The following is a 19061-nucleotide window of genomic DNA, read 5'->3' as shown; positions in this document are numbered from 1 at the left end:
AAATCAGTACCGAAAGTATGAACCAACTTTATATACCATCGAGTAAAAATTCTAGAAATAAACCGCGATTTATCGAATTTTGCCCTTACGTAAATTTATATATAGACTAGATGGTACGCGAGCGAAGCGAGCGTACCATCTAGGTCGTGCCAACAGATGGTTCTCGAATACATAATAATTTCAGCGTTAAAAAACTGGCGATTTCAAATTTACGTACCGCAGGACAATAATACATGTCGTTTACAGGAATGAATAAATAGACACTGTGATTTATGTACTCAACTAAAATTGGCACCCTGGGAATTACTTCCGAAAGAGGAACTTGTCACAAAATGAGACCATTGTTTAAGTCAAATTTAAACAAACTTAATTTGTGTTTTGTATGTAACATTAGGGTTGAGGGATGGGGAAGAGGATGGGTGCAAAGAGGAACAATTTTTAAATATATTCTTTATCCATTTAGTAACGAAATATTAATTGTTTTCTTGTTTTACAAATAATACACACAGTAAAACATTGCGATTTAATACTTTGTTGAAACTATCACCGTCATAGTCGATTGAAATAGTACAGTACATGTAACGATACATCACTACGACGTGTATATGTTTATATAATGTAAAACAATTTGTGAAAACCACCTCTATTCGGGGAAAATCATAAATTTGATTTAATCGTCAATAAATATTAAATTATCTAACTCAACTTAATTAGTAGGCCTAATGGTTTTCAATTGTTTCTTAGAGCCAATTCATACTTAAGTTGGTTCCTACCCTACCCACCACCAAAGTTGTTCTGCGTTTAGGGCATGTGATGTACCGTAGGCCTATCCTCTACTGGTTTTACAACGCTACTCATGCCAGTGAGGGAAGGGTGATGATGTGGGTGGTTTAACTGCAATAATAAAGATGTGTACATAATATACGGCGAGTGAAAACGCTAGCTCATTATCCGTTTAAAAAAAATTTATATCCAACCTCTGCAGCACAGATTGAAAAAATAATGGATCGAATTTCTGTTATGAGTATACAGTACCTGTACTTGCCTTTACGACGCCTGAGGGAATAGACACTTGTGGAACAGAGATTGGAATGTTCCATTCATCGCAAATCAATACATTTGTATAAACGTATATTAAATCTATCAAAATAGTATTTTTTAAAGAAAATCGGCCTGTCTTCAACATTATGATGCTATAATCGAGCTGTTCAACCTGTTTTCAGCCATTAAAAACAATTATCGTAGGAGGAGATAGGAAAATGCGAAGCATCCTCGTATTATTGTCTGCGGGTATTTTTCAAGACGGACATCCATTAGACAGTGTATACCACCATCGAAAAACACCCCTATTTGGGGCAAATTGTTGAACCTAAATTCGTTTTAATCGTCAATAACTAATTATCGAACTCAATTTAATTAGTAAACAGGGTTACACCAGGTGGTTAAAATCAGTACCGAAAGTACGAACCAACTTTATATACCATCGAGTAAACATTCTAGAAATAACGCGCGATTTACCGAATTTTGCCCTTACGTAAATTTATATATAGATAGGCTACTACAACCAATTTGTTTACCACATTATTATTTGAGATATTTATCACGTGTAACTGACCTTTGTTGTATAATATCTGTATATGAAAGTAAAATTATTATTGAATTTGTTTCAAACGATCTCTTAATACCAAGCATTGTGGTGAAAGCGACGGGTACTGGTTATTGATTTCAAATTATAAAGACATTATAGGCCTACATCAAAAGATACGATGACCAACCATTCTATACTAACTTAGAACTCATCTCTTAACAATAACCTCGATTAAACTTAAGCTCTCAACTGACAAAAAAGAGCTGTAAATAAATAATAAATTTCGAATACTTACAATTTGTTTCTTAATTTAATGCTTGTCCTAAACTTACGTTCTCTCTGATTTGCTGAACTAGACAAGGAACTTCCTCATGGAACTTCCTCGTTCTGTTGTTCAACAGAGCAGAAAGTATTTTCAAAAGTCTTCCAGAACTGTTTGTCAAAACATTTCAGACATATTGTTGATGAAAAAGCTATCGTACTAGCTTGTTTTCAAAATCAACAAAACACACAAAGGAATTATAAAGGTGTTTCGTTTTTGATTATATATTCATAGTTGTGTCTTCTGATACTAATACAGTAGCCTCTTTTCCTACATCGTTATTCGATGACTGTCGCCGATACTGCAGGCTGTTTATTGTTGCTATTAAACATGATACAGTGTAATTAAAATAAATAAACACGATCTATAATAGGCCTACCGGTTTGAGTGATTACTGGTAATTGGTAAAATACGATATTCATTTTTGTTTTAAATAAAATATCAAGTCATTCATTCTTTAAAAAATGGCTCCCGTATTTATTCGAATAAGCGGGAGGGGGTGGGGCTTTACTCGAAGGAGTGTGTGTAATACGGTAACATGTATTACATCGACAAGTGATAAAATACAGTAAAAAATTGTATACAAATGCATGGTAAATAAAAATTGTCAATAAATAAATACTACTACAAATAGAGGTCGCTTCTTTATTTATCAGTATTAAAATATTTTATTTGTTCATGATATTATACATGGTAAACTTCCGGAGACAATTCATAAATATTTGTTATTGATTAATTTTCATTATTCAACAAGGTCACAGACTAGAAAAATGTGTATATACCAAAATATCGAACAAACATGGGACACCACGTCTCTATCAGGTATTCTGATGCAAAGCTGTGAAAAAATATCCCAGATGATTTAAGGTTGATAAATAAGTATTTCAACCCTCTTTAGTTTGCAAAAGTAATCTCGAAAAAAAGCCCATTCAGAAAAGAAGACTACCTTGAAACGAAGCCAACTTAAGAATACCTAAATACGGTATTACAAACGTTGAAAATGTATAATATTAATGCAAAATGTAATAACCAATCATAACAAACATGGAGCTCTATTATACAATAAAAATAATGAATAATACAAGTTATATATAAATGAATAAAATACACCATTTCATTGACATACATTAAATAAGTTTAGATTACAACATAACGTTATTTTATATAACTAATATCAACACCATTAATCATTAGTATACATTTTAATATGTTGGATTAATATAATATTTATTATCAATAACGAATGATGCTCAACCCCAATAAGATGTCAACAAATAGTGATTCCATCAATGAACAGTTTAGTATAATCATTCATTATTTTGTTATTTATCAAAGAATAATATAGTTTCGATAAAGGATTTCAGTTCTTGATTTTATCTGTGTTGGTCTTCTCTCATTTCTGATGTCTGTGCTGTGTTACTGTAAACAGGACGACCAGTGACTGTAGCATAATCAGCATCAGTTACGTCATACAATCTGTCTTGGTTTTGTCTTGAATTAAGAAATGAAGGAAAAAATTATTAATCATTAATTTGAAATATGTCAAATTCTTTCATATTCACATTTATCTTTCTATAAAAAAATGTTATAGGCCTTTATTATAGATAGTTACGTATTACTGTTTGTAGGCCTATATTTGTTTGTTCGCTATATCCATCCATTTATCGTCTATATATCGTATTATCGTATTAGGCCTATAGCTGAAAATTGACAATGCTTAGTGGGCATCAGTGACTGAATAAATAAAAAGCTAAATCAAAACGATAGAAGATAACATATAAGAAACATAAAACATGTAAAAAAATGTATAAGAAAACAAATTTACCCTGGTGCAAAATTGTTGTAATTGTTACTTGCAGTGTTATAGTAGACTTGTGGATCATTTGCTGCATCAGGTTTACTCACATTCTTCCGAAGTCTTTGTTTACTTTAGAAACAAGCAAGATAGATCATCACTTTTAAACTTTAACATTCTGCCTACAATGGTTTTGAAACTTAGAATGGCTCACAAACAAACAATTAAAATACATAATAACAAATTTTATCTAATATTCTAAATATTTTAAAATATAAAATTGATATTGGATAAATTACCAGATCGTAACCATAATAGTAATGATGACTCCAAAACACACCCCTGCTGCCGCAGCACCTCCAGCAATGATTCCGTTTGCATTTTCTTAGAAACAAATAATACAAACAAATCATGTGGATGTTTAAGATGTGATGTAATACATAATGACGTAAAAGGAAATGCTTAATTAGGTGAGTCAAAATGGGTTAAATATGAAGCTAAAGCAGAATAGATATGAACGTGATATGGCAGCTTCAAAACAAACGAAAAGGTAGAAAATAAAATATTAATTTGACTTTAGGAATGTATCCGATTCTCCTTACAAATATCTGTCCAATTTTATAGACAAAATTCGTGATTTAACGTTACTTATGTGTCACATAATTGTGAGTTCTGTATCATTGAATTGAAACAAAACAGATGAGGTAGACCTAGATCTTAAACTTTGAATGTTGAATTTGTAAGGGTTTTGAGAGGAATTCAACTTCATCTCAGTTTATTCAAAATCAATCAATTAGACAATTATTATTATAATCAAATGCATAAAGGTTTTAGTTTAGGTTTAGCAGTAGACATTGTTCAGCAGTACCTTGTTCAGCAGTATCTTGTTCAGTAGTACCTTGTTCAGCATTACCTTGTTCTGGTACGTTTAAAATGCTAACTGGTTCACTCTCACTGTCTTTATTAGACACAGTGACTAAGATAGCATAAGTGTCATCTACTTCAACATTTTCAATTTTAAATTGATTTGTTTTTGTCTGGTAAACCTCTTCCCGATATCCTTTATTGTTGATTACTTTTAGGTATACTCTATAGTCAAATACCGCAGTTGAGCATTTCAATGACTCAGCGTCAAGTTTTCCCTAAAAAACGAACGGAAAGAACGCAATGTATAGAAAACGTTATAATTGTAATAAATATGTGATAGTACGAAACATAAATGATTGTTTGGGACAATTTTACATTTGGAAAGTTCCTTCTGTCAACCGATTTACAGTATGTAACCGATTAACTCATTCGACGCGTTCAGTAAAGTATGAGAATCCACAGAATATATTTCGTATAAAACGACGAAATGAGTATTAACAACAAATCTCTAGAATTGTACTTACTATCCATGTAACAATAATACCAGTGTTTGAAGGTGTTTGGAGTTTTACGTTCTCAACTGGAGAAGGTTCTGTTAAAAAATTGTTGTTTATTTTTTTGTTATTTGAAGAAGCCTAGTAACAATGTTAGTTTGCCACAGTTGATACATAAGATTGTATGGATATATTTATTCCATGATTCACAAGTATGAATAACATAAACTCTCAATAATAAATTATGTTCTTTCATGGTTTTATTTCTACTCACTAATTAAATTTGCGCCAAATTACATATATAATATATCATTTATAATTAGATACTTACTTCCGCAAAGTGTTGTTACTGTGATTATCCCTCCAATTGGTCCTTCACCTTCTTCGCCAGCTCTCATAGCTGAAACACCTAAAGTATAGTGTGTGTCCACTATTAACCTTGTAACAGTACCTGATAAGGAAGTATTGAAGAATTCCTTTTTCCAGTCATCAGTATTGCTTAGTTTGTGATATAAAAAGTATCCAATAACCAGGTCTTCCTCTCCATTATCAGTACTCCACGGCGTCCATTCAATAGTGATAGAAGAACTTGAAGCATTAGCTATCAAGCTTCCGTCATATGTAGGTACACAATTTGGTTCAAGAAAACCAGAAAAACATGTCCCTTGGATGCACTTTCCATTTAGTCGGTGACATTCACATGGTTTGGTACAATCAATGTCACAGTTTTCTCCAAACCGTTTAGACTGACATTCTACAAAAAAGTTTGCCCACAAATGTATATATTTCATTTTTAGAAACATGAGTGAGATACAATAATCTTTATTGCATGATGCCAATACTACAGTACATCATCACTATACTAACAAAACTTCGTGTTTCCGGGTTTTTCTCAAATGGAATTTTAGGCATATACCTAATATTTTGATAAATAACCGATCAGAAAGCAGAAAATGTTAATCGGAACACGTATTGCTTAAGTAGCTACATACGAGATATAGAATGGTATATACGAGGTTTTTGATAATCACCTAAATCGGAGTGAATTCCTAGAAATTTCTTTCAAAACATTAGAAAACTTTGTATGTAAAAGATTTGTTAAATTTTGTGACGATAATTATCTCCAAATAAATGCATCAAAAACAAAGGAGATGATCATTGATTTTAGGACTAAACATAAATTTAATTTTCAACCAATCACTATCAAAGGTAAAGAAATTGAAATTGTTGACCAGTACAAGTATCTAGGAATTGTTTTCAATGATAAACTGAGTTGGGGAGACCATATAGACTTCATCAGCAAAAAATTAAATCCCAGAATGTATTGTATGACAACTTTATATAAATTTAACTCCTGTGATTTGATGTTCCTTTCGTTCTATAGATCCGTTATATGTAGTGTTTGGACGTACTGCCTCTCTGCCTGTTGGGCTGGTAATGTTACCGGAGGGAATAAAGGACGCCTTGAAACTTTCATCCGTCGGGCTGGTAAAATGATTGGTCTGGAACTGCCTTCCTTTACCGATGTGCACCTAGAACACCTACAGAAAGATTTCGAATGCATTGAGTCGGATGCCTCTCATCCTCTCCACAAAGTGATCATAGACCAACGGTAATCCAAGTGGTAGATTGAGGCTCCTCAGTGTGAAAACCAATCGATTTGCTAAATCCTTTATTCCCTCCGGTATCATCCAGTACAACAGGAAGTCAAGAAGATAATTTTATCTTGTAATTTTTTAGATGTTTTGATATGAATAGTTTTATGCTATATTTGTTTTTATTGTGTTTTCTTTGTTATTATGACGAGCAATGAATTTCCTTTTTGAGGATCAATAAAAGTTATCTTATCTTATCTTATGTCATTCATTTAAAACCAAATATTGTATTCTGTGGATTCGTCCAATTCATTACTAAAAAAAAATAAATTATAAAACATAAAATACTAATTTATTCAGCGTCCTCGTCAGGAGTGTAACATCTTCTTTTTAGTCTTTTTGTTGGTTCATCCTACTTTCATTTTAGTAGTTATATTAGTATGTCTATGTAATTGTACAATATTGGTTTACCTTGACAGTTAGTTCCTTTCCATGGAAATGCACAAGATGAGTCTTGAGTGTCAGTGCATATTCCTGTATATCGATTACAACCACCTTGTTTACAATGACAAGTTTGGGCACAATCTGCACCAAATGTACCCGACGAACATTCTGGATGCAATATTAATAACATAACATAATTCAATTAAATAATTATGTTAAAGACCACTGCAATAATCCGTATTACTTATATTAGTTAGGCTACCGCGAGTCGTATATTCAGTAGGCCTAACGCTCAGATAAAAACTTTTTTTGTTACCTGTGTTACATTTTAATCCTTTGTAACCGGTAACACAGCTACATCCATATGGATCAGGTAAACAGAACTGTTTATCTTTACATGCAGTAAGATCATCGTGTTGGGTACAAAAATGTTCACAATTCCAACCATGTTTATTTCCACCGCATTCTAAAATAGAAAATGGATAAAAAAACTATACTACTAGAAACTATATGTTTAAATTTAAACACAGTTTACTACACTGTCACATCTATCACTATCTATGTAGCATATGGTTTTGTTTTTTCTCAAATAAAAATGCACATTGTAAACTGAATTTTTAAATTAATATTAAAAAGAAAAAAGTAAATGAAATTGAGTGAATGCTTGACAAAGTTCTTCGTAGCAAAGTCGGAGGCAGTTTTATTTATATTGTTTTCTTAATTTAGTGATGTAAAATACCCAGATTGGAAAAATAATAAGATTTAAAAGTTTAAATCTGGATTTTGAAGATCGTTACTTAACAGAAAGCCATGAAAGTCGACCTGGGTTTATAATGATCGCGTAGTGTTAAGCGTCGCACACAGGTAGACAATATTTTTAATCCAGTGAAGAGAAGACGAGAGCAATTTATAAATAGATAATTACAATAATAAAGTTTTGTTTAAATAAAACCATGCACAAGAGTTGGTATAAATATACTGCCTTTCGCTAGTTTCAATATAGCTTAGCATGTACCATACCACCGAACTTACGAGTGGGAATCAATAGTATAAGCCATTTAATGAAACTGCAAAAACTAAATTATTTTTTTAACATACAATACATACAATTTATATAATATTTAACACACAATTATTTTGAATATTTACTAAATCCTCACGTGCACACCAATACACACACATTTAAATCATGGTTATTCGCTAAACCTATATACAAATTAAATATTGTACATTACTTTTCTTCAGGGCTGGTTAATTTGCATACAATTTAGTTCAATCTATCTAGCTGATAGATCATTCAAATAAATCTATATCTAAAATTTAGGAATACGCACCGTAAGGTAGGCCTAATTGTGTGTCAATAAAATTTATTTGTTTGTGCTGTTGATTGATGGTCTTCATTTAGCACAGTCTCACCTGTTTCACATGTAGATCCACTAAATCCAGGTGCACAGATACAAAATCCTGTTTTATCATCACATACACCTCCATTATAGCAGTATTCACATTCACCAGTGCAGTCAGGTGGACCCCATTTTTGATGTGGACAAGCTATAAAAGGGGGGAAAATCAAGTAGAAAATCGAAAACATAATGTCACAAAATGTCAGTCATGTTACAACATATATTATCATCGTCATGTTGTCACTGATTATGTAATGTATTTGTTAATGTATTATGTATACATTACATACATACATTTCATGTACATTAGGCCTACATACATGAAATATTGATTCTTTCTTCATTTTAGGTCTAGACCATTACGTCACAGTCACGTTCATTTCGACCGCCGTAAAATATCCGATGGTGAGTTAATTATGTATAGGGGCCTATATTCAGGAGTTCATAACCGGCGCCTCAACTGACAAAGCAATCATCGTTATTACCGTTTATGGCATGACATATTACCTCGTACAATCAACTTGATAAACGCATGTCTACGATGATCACGGTTTCCATCCTCATACATCTCGTAAACACCAGCATTACTGGTCTCTACCTGGTCAAAGGTCATGCTCTTTTCCGTTCCAACCTGTATGTTATTGAAGCCATCTTTATTCCAGGCTAAATTACTGTTCAAATGAGTGTTAAATCTAATTGTGACGTCATCTCCAACGTTTACAGTTACTGTGTTTTTAGAATTACCAGGCGTTATTAAGGCTGTTGGTTGTAGAAAAGAACATTTATCGTAGCATTTTGATAAAAAAAAATACTTACGTTTACTAACAGTTAAATAGGAATAACCAATTGATTGTGACGTCATCTCTAATGTATACAAATAGTTGCGTAATTAAGTATATTTTAACAAACATTTTAATTCCGTATTTATTTAAAATAATCACGTCACTAACAATGAAATACAATGAATATTAAGCTTTTTAAGATACAGAAATACTAAAACTAAAAAGAAAAAAAACAATGAGGTTGGTGAAAATGGCTAGATCACAAGCTACACCAACGTTAACACGTTTAAGCAAACAGTAAGTAGAAATACAAATAATCTTTTCAGGCCTATACTATTTTTTTTTTATAGTCGTTTCTTTATAAAACGTTTATTCAGTTTCTAATTTGATGACAGTTTTTTAAACTTTTGCTTTACCTAGACAGCCCGTTAATTGTTTCTGATTTTTGAAAGATTGAAAATAAAATAAAATAAATAACAAAATACCAGGGTTATCTCCTGCTTTCCATGTTTTCTTTTTCTTTCCAAGTCTTTGTTGTATTACTCTATGTATTTATTTTCATTCATATTTTATGCTGTTTTATAAATTGTACTGTTCTTGGAACAATACAATATTACTTACTTACTTACTTACCATCGTCTCTTATTTTAATAGTTTGAACCACTGTGGTGTCATCATTGTTTACTATCTTCCAATAGTATACTCCCATGCCTACTGGATCTTCTACAACATATCTACGCGGATTATCACGCGGCACGTCGGTCCACGATTTTTCATCTAAACTTTCATCATTCGCTACTGAAAATGATCTCCCGTAACTCAAAATATAATCAGTATAACCAGTAGGAGTATAACATTGATAATACGTGTCAACATTGCTTTGTGGATTTTGATTCAGAACTGTTATATATTCTTCATTTCCTAGAGCAGAAAAGACGTATATGATTTACCATATTTGATTAATGTTGCAATTCATCATTCGTTCAGGCAGGCAGGCAGCAAATCATTTTCACACGATATCATGTTAAAAAAATTACTAAAGAAAAAGGCCTGCTACCAATATATGGAAGCGAACTCTGGAGTGGTAAATTTTTAAGACTATGCATGACAAACGTCGGACAAAGCAGTGAATTGTGCTGAATCCATCCCTATTTAAAAATGGCAAGAATGACACATCAATACAGAAAAAAAGAGTGAATTAACCGAAATAATTTAAGACTCGTATTCAATCAGCAAAAGTATGCCTAAGTTTGAAATGCATGTAAGCAATAATTTACATTTTTAATTAAAAACAGTAAGTTGTACGTTTTAAGATATCAAATCATGACATAAAAATTAAAAGGGGCGCCATTTGAAAATTCCAAGATAAAAATAGAATTAGTTTATTTTGTGACTTATAGAAGATTAATATATTTAAATGGGTTTGAGATCTTTTCTTATACCTAAAATGCATTTCGGCGATGATAAATTAAGGCAGAAAATATTAAATTTAGATTATTTTAGATAACTGGCCTGTGCACAAATAATTCCTAAAGAAATTTAATTTTAAACTATGACATAGTAATTATTTTCCACATAGAATGGTTACCAAACGCAGGGGGTCAGCATTTTTAAACTTTGACAAGTTAATTAACTAAAGGAATAATTGCATGCTAGTTTTTCATGGAAACATTTAAAAACTTACCCAGACATGAAGTTATAACTTGAAGCAAGATTACAACTATGACAACCATACTTTTCTAAATTATAAAAGTTATAAAAACTTATTTATGTGTTACCTCATTCGATATTGATTAATTAATTATTAATTACAAATAAAAACAATACTGTAAAAAAAATATAAAATTGCATGTGAAATAAATTAAATAATGAGTATTATCATATTGCGTTTTGATACTGTGTTCAAACAATGTAACATTTATTAAGTGCTGAATGTTGTGCTAATACTGAGAGTTTATGATAAGAATCTCTCCATAAAGACAACCGCCCAGTAAAACAATTATTCGTTCTGGTTGTTTTAACCATCTAAATATAACCATTCTTTTAATATCTTATATAAGACCTCCGTATAGATCACCACACTTTAAAACAAATATTATAATTACAAGACATGTATAATAGGCCTACTATTCTATTTAATATTAAAAACTTAACTTGATCTCTTATCATCTGCAGGTGTGTTTTAAAAATTACTGCATAGCTTTCCTCTATCTAGGCACACTTTGTCGAACTTCCTGAAATACCTAATAATAATACTTACGGAGCTTCGAGTCCGGAAGGAAATCAATGTGGTCCTAAACCCAGTGTACTTGTGGAAGTAGGCATATGGTCTAATAAACGAAAAAGAAAAGTATGGATACCCATTTTTCATAGAAAAATAATATAAATATTGTCTGTTTGTCTGTCTGACTGACTGCTTTCTTTTTATCTGTTGATATACAATTTAAATAGACCAGTTGGAAGCATTGGAAATGTCGTAATAATTCAGTACGCCTAGTATAATTTAAAATTCAAGTGATACAATTTTGTTTAATACAGTCGTTGATGATTCGTTGCGTCGTTAAATAGTGTTTAGGCAACTAATAAAAACATACCTTTGTCGGTGGGTACTGATTACGATTACAAATTTAGAACTGGGAACCGACAGTGTCAAACATGATCCAATCTATACTAACCTGGAACCCATCTTTGTACAATAAACTCGGGAATAAACTCAATTGAAACTTAAATTGACGAAGAAGAGATCGGCTCTTTGCTCAAGAAAATGCATACACCATGAAAGATGCCATGTAAGAATAAAGAATACTTACGATTAGTTTCTGAATTTAGTTTTAGCAACAAACTTGTAAAATCGTTTAACTTATCTTTGCTCTGCTGAACAGAATGAGGAAGTGAATTGAAAACAGTTTCGATAACAACCGTATTGTATAAAACACACAAAGGTTACAAATGTGTTTTTGTCGTATAATCTTTAACAATAGGGAGGTTTCGCAACCTTACGAATACGATAACGAAAACGGATACGTCATACATTTGTGAAACTTTTGAGCTGATCCACATTTCATATTCGTAAAGCGTATTCGTGTTGACGAATATCACCAGTCATATTCGTAACTACAAAACGAGTATAGTTTTTGATCTATTTTGCACATTTTGCAATTGAATTAGGAATGATTCATGATTATAATATAATTATAGATTTATTGAAAGTAATTTACTAAAGTAATTTACTAAAATGCCAGGTCAATTTAGATAAATAGCAGTTTTTAAAGTCCTCACTCGCTTTGATGTTACGCTTGGCCTAGGCAGCCAAGCACCAAGCAACACGTACCTGCGCTTCGCTCAAATTTACCGCAGTCATATTTTGGACGCGCCTCGATATTTCGTTGCCATCCGAAACAGATTTGTTTATGGCTTACGAAAACGAATACGTGTGCGTGACGTGTCCGTTTTCGTTATCGTATTCGTAAGATTGCGAAACCTCTCTAATAAGGCAATTTAAGCGAATATAATTGCATAACTTTTTGTACCTGGTACCCAGCCTCTTTGTACTTATACAGTGCTGTATCTCTACATACTGTACTATAATATTGTCCCATTAGGCCTATCATAGGAATATGGTAATACCAGGGAAGAATGAATTCACTCTTCCTTGTAAATACAGCATCTCATTGATATCATATTATCATATTGATATCATATGGGATGCCTGTATTTTGTAAGTTCAAGGGTTATGGTATAATGCTAGGAGATACATATGATGTATTACTAAATTTCTATGATACTGGAGAAAACTAGATACAGTACCAGGAATGTCTTACGTGGTAAATTAAATATTTTTTAATAATGAACACATCATACAAAATCGTAAGAAATATAATTTATTAGGCCATACCATAGAGTACAATATTAAATAACACATCAGTACACACCGCATAACAATCTACCGTACTACAACAATCTTAATACATTAATTATAAAGAAAACTAATTTAACTGCAAACATAATTGACAACATATACTTTAACTGCAAACATACTCGACAATATATTAGGCCCTATACTTTAACTGCAAACAAACGTGACATGTCTACTTAAACTATTTTTGGATGGGAAAGGCATTAACATAACGCATGTTTATTGATGAGACAAATATTATATTCTCATTGTTGGTGAGTTACAAGATCATCGCACCTAAAATGTTGCTATAACTAGTCTAGTTATAGTTCCTCACTATATTTTGCCTGAAAAAAATTAATGAATTTGTAACTACAACTTCAATTAATTGTGTATGTACTTTGTATTAATCTGAGATCGTGAATAAAGTTATATATATATAATTTGGATTGAAATTAGATGTTTCTCTTTTTCTTAAAAATGTTTTACGTCATTCAAACACGATCCACGATTTGTTTCCATTTTTAGTCGCGTGCAAACGCGACTCTATAGCTCACTATGTCATTTTTTAGCATTTTCAGCAACTTCGGTTGATCGGTAAACACTACCTCATATTCATATTTTTTCGTTATTTTGACAGTAGATATTACTACTTGGAGGAAAATATAAATGTTTTAAACATTTCCAGCAATTTCGGTTGGTCGGTTGGTCGGTCGGTCAGTAAATGACCTTGTTCAGTTTAGTGCAGAATGGTTTGTTATTGTGTTAATATCTACATTTTTCCCTTTTAAATATTTTTTTATTTGGTTCATTAATCTATGGTCTTCCTATGGTCTTTTTTTTTTTGCACACTCTATCTATGAATAACTGTTGAGGTGATGCACATTAATTATTACTGCATTGTTTACGCTTCTATTGGATCTGTTGCTGAGTTCCATGTTTTATTTCTCACGTGCAATAAGTGGCCTAGGTCACTTGGTACTATCCAAGTAATCTATCTACAATTCGTCGAGTACTAAACGTGTCATCTCTTCTTCTACATTATGTAGGACTTCGGGGCTTAAATAAAAACAGAAACATATTACATACGAATAAATGCCCCAAGGCGTTTATTGCTCGGGGTGGGGGACGCTTATTCGAGGGAAGCGTTTATTTTAATATGGTAACATAATCAAATCAATTTGCCCAGGATACGAAAAAAAACAACAGATTTATTATATCAAGAACTGATAAAATACAGTAGTATTGTAGATCATGAAAGTGATGAATTCTACTAATAAACATAAAAAACATAAATGTGTTATAATACAATATCGTATTCATGTGGCGGACGTTTATTCAAGAAAATAAACGTTCTATGGGTGGGGGCATTTATTCGGGAGAGAAATTTTTTTTAAAGCGAGTATAGAATAGAATATATACTGTACGGTATCGTCTTCATAATTAACCTTATTGGTCATACATGTTTAATAACAAATGTCACTTGTTATTAATACACAGAATGTTAAGCCTGGTTTCCATAAAATCGCTACATGACAGAGCGTAGCGATTCTATGGAAACGCTAGAGTTTATCGGGGATCTAGTACGCGTATACGATTCATCGCCGACAAAATCGGCAAAGTTGAACATGGTTGAACTTTGCCGATTTGACTGCGATGAATCGGGGAGCCTTCCCGATTGCGTCGGCGACATCTGCGCGTGTAGCGATTTTAATGGAAACCAGGCTTTAATCTATAATATTCTACATATTTACCTTTGAATCTCTAAAAGCTGGAATTCGATTGGATAGTGGTCGCTAACTGTCTTTGTCTACAAAATTGAAACAAGGTTAATATTTGATATGAAGACAAAAATATTATTAGGGCCTATATAAAAATATATCTGCAATGGTTATAATTTTGTAATTTGTTTTCTTTATTGAGTGTATCCTGCATTTATTCTCAACATTCATATTTGCATGGTGAGTAACACTGTTGATGTCTAACTATGACCTCTTCATAAATTCCATTAACATTTCCTTTTTCAATCAGCACATAAATCTATAATTTAGTTTCTTTGTATTTAATATCTAACAATTCACTTTTTAATTATTTTAGTGAACCGTACAATATTATAGTAATTTCCAACTATATACCTGTATCAGCATTGTGTCATTATTTACAATAATATTAACTGTTGGAAATCAATGGAACTTTATATAAATGTTTAAAGTAGCAAACATTCAATTGATTCAATAACTAACAAATTAACTTAAATCAAAACTTCAAACAAGACGGAATTAATTCGACCCTACCAGGGAATACCTGTATCTGGTATTAATAATTAATAGTAATTTATTAATATTAAATAGTCATAATTGGGAGCGACAACAGTGATATCGATTTTCAATTAAATGCAATAAGCCTACCAATAAAATTACATTTTTAAATACTATACTTACAAATTCTTCATCCAGCCCATATTTAGCACTAAAATTAAACACTTGTGTTGACTGTGGTTTCACTCCTTCAAAAAGACTGTTCCACCAATAACAAATCTGTGAAATTGTGAAATAGCAAACAAAACCATTGCAAGGTTAATTCAAAGTACTCGTCACTGTTTCTTGTTATTATAGTTTGTTTAAATGTAGCTCATGTTCATGCCGTGCTGGTTTAATAATTGCTTGTCTGAAGCACTGACAACACATCACTGCATCACACCCTATTCAGGGGAAAGAATGGAAATATGTGTTTTAACACTTACACTAATGAGAAAGGTGTCACCTTATTATGAATTCTACTGGAATGATGATGATGATGATGGTGATGATGATATCGGGATATTTGACATTTCATTCATCATTCCTTTATCCTATTGTTAAGCTATGTTTACAATATCAAACTTAGTTTGACAAAAAAGTGTGATATGTTCAAATAAGGTAGTGATATGCCTAAATATGGTAGTGATATGACATCATCATGTCCATATATATTATTTATATTTTTGTTGGTCACTCCTTTTGTTTTCCTTTTTCTCGTCTTTTTGTATTTATGTTCCCGTTTTTGTGTTGATCACCTCATGCATGTCAGCTCCGGCTCATTAAACAATTAAACAAAGTTTAATAAAAATAAAATAAAAAATATATGAGCACATCACATTTGTTGTCACATAAAGTTTGATAGTGTAGACAGAGTCTTAGAAATCTTACCTGTCATATGGACATTGCTTGTGAGCAACATTAGTGTCTGCATCATCTTTTACCAGCCACTTGAATCTATCTTGTCTCAGTCGATTACCAGTCCAATCTTTAACATACGAACAACCTGCATTGAAATCTCCAGCTATAATGACATCCTGTTAAAAGTAATATTGATGAATTTTAAAGCAGAAAATAAATACTACTTATTTATACAAAAATCGATATATGTTGGCATGCCACGTGCATAGTTAATTAAAGTTGTTAGACAATCTGTTCTTTTACCTCGATGTTCCACTTCTCTGTTATGTCATCATACACGTCAGCCAGAGTGTCAATTTCATTAAAGGCATCATCAGGTTTAGTATGTATACCAACCATTGCAAAATCTTTCACCACTGCAGTAGCAATTAAAATTGAAACAATAGAAGACAATAATTAATTATTAACTAAATTGTTCCACTGTTGCATTTTTGTACTTTTTTTGTTGTTGAGTATAAATGTGCAAAGTAGGCCTATATTAAACCTTTCATGGAACAAGCCATAATTAACAAACCTACTTATAAAAACAGATGTATTGTGTAGGCCCTTTGATTAGAATATAATATTGTTAGTAACAACTTAACTTAAAGAGGTAATATGTAATATAAAGTGAATTTACAAAATTTAAAATGTTATACCACTGATGAAGTTGATCACTGATACAAAAAAAACATTAGAAAAAAACAATGTGATACTATGTATATAATGAAAATAATATGTGGTGATGGCATGACTATGATGATACTAATGTAAATACAAGTGGTATGTACGCCACAAAAGAGAAAACAAAAACAACCTACATGTTGATGGAGAACTGAAGCGAACTATAAAAGGTTCCCGTTCAAATGTATCTTCCTTTAATTCCTCATCACCATCGTCGTATTCATATTGGTCTGTCACCTCAAAAAGTTCAGGCCTTAATAGATCAAAAAAATATAAAAAATTAGGCCTAAAGCATTTTTCCAGAAAAAAACTTATTATAAAGAGCACTCATTTGATAAACCTTGATTAAATCATCGCCGTTTTCATGATCAATTGTTTGACGTCCAGAGGGGAGGCGAAATACAATCACCAATTTGACGATGAGGACAACCAATTTTGTTGGGCAAATTATAGAAAATGCAAATCGTGAAAATAAAAGATCGTATCGAAATAGTTGGAATTAAAATCACAATCATTTTCTGGCACTACTTCTTAAAGATAAGTATTATAAATTGTGTATGTTCAGTGTAGAATCACTTACTTATAAAAGAATGTATATTGTTCCTTTGATGTTGATCTACCAGTCCTGCTACTTATGACCATCTTATAATTTTCTGATGAAACACTGAAATTAAGGTAAGTTTATCAACATTTATTAACATGTTCATCTGTGTTAATAGTCGTAAAAACACTAAACTTTGGATCAAAACACTAATATAAATTTAGTAGTAGTGACAGATGAATGTAAATTAGTATTAGCTCTGTGATGCATTGTTTAGGCCTAACTGTTTTTACAATGTTTAATATTAATTGTTTGGGTCACATTTATATACAAATCAAAATAAATATTTTACTACAAAATAAATTATTGATATATTAAAATTATTGTAATAACGCCTATTTTTAAACCAGCTGTGTAAAAACATTGTTTATTACAGTTTAGCAGACATGGTTTCGTTTAAAAGAATAATAAACCCATTTCTGTTGGCTTTATTCTACATTTATTTATTTTGATGTATACATTCTAACTACGTCACTATACTTACTTATTGAGTGCATCCAATAGTTCCACTATTGCAGTACCGGCTTTATCACGAATTTCCATGATAAGCAATAAGTCATAGCGGTTTAAAATCTTAAACAAACGAATACAAAATGCATTCAATTATGGTATGACCAGAGTTCAGAATTCTGATTATAATTCTTATCTATATACATTAGATTGAAGGCCTACTAGCTGAAGAGGTTACATAAATTGAACAGAACAAATATAATTGCTAGATTTAGCTTTTTTAAAGCAATCTTTGTATTTAAGTAGAACATTATGTTTGTCTTACTTATCTTACCATTCTGTTCTATTTAATTTATCTTTAGTAGAGTGCAACGCGACTCTACAGCTCACTATATGTCGGTCGGTTGGTCGGTAAACACTAACTTAAGCACGCGACTGCAGCCATGTATATGTCTTTGTTTAAAACTAAAAAGAAAATACTTAAGCATACCTGTACCAAAACATCTACGACGTCATCTTTAGCAACTTTAGATTGCCCGAAAAGTTGAATATTGAAGGACCCAATCTTTATTGAGTACACTTGAGTGAGAGTTATGAGGCAGAATGTAGCCAGAAGAATTTGTGGTCTTACAGCCATTATAAAATTGAATATCTGACTATCCCGTTCGGAAGTTGTTAACTTAATGGACACCACGGCCAGGCGGAGCAGAGTGAAACAATGTTGCTGGGAAACAGCCAACTTTTATACAATAAAACATCGATTTAGTTTACCACACCTTCATTAAATTCAATATAGCCTTGGGTGGCAACATTGTAGAAAAAAGGGAATCGATTGAAGACATTTGTTGTCACCCTCGAGTAAGACAATATTGAATTAATGCTATTGAATCCAATGAAGTGGTGACTAAATCGATGTTGTTTTATTGAATAAACCGCCCGACAAT

At 31.8% G+C, this 19061-nt stretch overlaps 2 protein-coding genes across 2 annotated transcripts; both read right to left on the bottom strand.

Moving 5' to 3' along the window:
* Positions 1-3126: 3126 nt before the first annotated feature.
* Positions 3127-12155, bottom strand: LOC140051614 (uncharacterized). Its single transcript, XM_072096885.1, has 14 exons — positions 12101-12155; positions 11551-11620; positions 10975-11029; positions 9924-10211; positions 9016-9267; positions 8522-8656; positions 7422-7571; positions 7133-7273; positions 5398-5820; positions 5097-5164; positions 4574-4847; positions 4005-4089; positions 3736-3837; positions 3127-3401 (listed from the first exon to the last, which is right to left on the bottom strand). Exons 3-14 carry the CDS (start codon positions 11021-11023, stop codon positions 3284-3286), a joined length of 2085 nt encoding a protein of 694 aa, XP_071952986.1. The 5' UTR covers positions 11024-11029; positions 11551-11620; positions 12101-12155; the 3' UTR covers positions 3127-3283.
* Positions 12156-14939: 2784 nt separating this feature from the next.
* On the bottom strand, positions 14940-18754 carry LOC140052537 (deoxyribonuclease-1-like). Its single transcript, XM_072098146.1, has 8 exons — positions 18608-18754; positions 18152-18240; positions 17647-17730; positions 17204-17319; positions 16647-16759; positions 16374-16519; positions 15627-15722; positions 14940-14995 (listed from the first exon to the last, which is right to left on the bottom strand). Exons 1-7 carry the CDS (start codon positions 18752-18754, stop codon positions 15686-15688), a joined length of 732 nt encoding a protein of 243 aa, XP_071954247.1. The 3' UTR covers positions 14940-14995; positions 15627-15685.
* Between the last annotated feature and the right edge of the window lie 307 nt (positions 18755-19061).

The sequence above is a fragment of the Antedon mediterranea genome, chromosome 6 (genome assembly GCF_964355755.1).
Source record: "Antedon mediterranea chromosome 6, ecAntMedi1.1, whole genome shotgun sequence".
NCBI classification, from domain to species: Eukaryota; Metazoa; Echinodermata; class Crinoidea; order Comatulida; family Antedonidae; genus Antedon; species Antedon mediterranea.
This window is presented reverse-complemented; position numbering and strand designations above follow the sequence as displayed.

Coding starts and splice junctions, on each gene's coding strand:
- LOC140051614 (XM_072096885.1), bottom strand. CDS start 11,023: ATGGTTGTCATAGTTGTAATCTTGCTTCAAGTTATAACTTCATGTCTG. Junction 5,821..7,132: donor GAAAGGAACTAACTGTCAAG/GTAAACCAATAT, acceptor ACTTTTTTGTAG/AATGTCAGTCTAAACGGTTT. Junction 4,090..4,573: donor ACAAGATACTGCTGAACAAG/GTACTGCTGAAC, acceptor TTTGTTTCTAAG/AAAATGCAAACGGAATCATT.
- LOC140052537 (XM_072098146.1), bottom strand. CDS start 18,754: ATGGCTGTAAGACCACAAATTCTTCTGGCTACATTCTGCCTCATAACT. Junction 17,731..18,151: donor CTATTGGATGCACTCAATAA/GTAAGTATAGTG, acceptor CCTTAATTTCAG/TGTTTCATCAGAAAATTATA. Junction 16,520..16,646: donor CAGAGAAGTGGAACATCGAG/GTAAAAGAACAG, acceptor TACTTTTAACAG/GATGTCATTATAGCTGGAGA.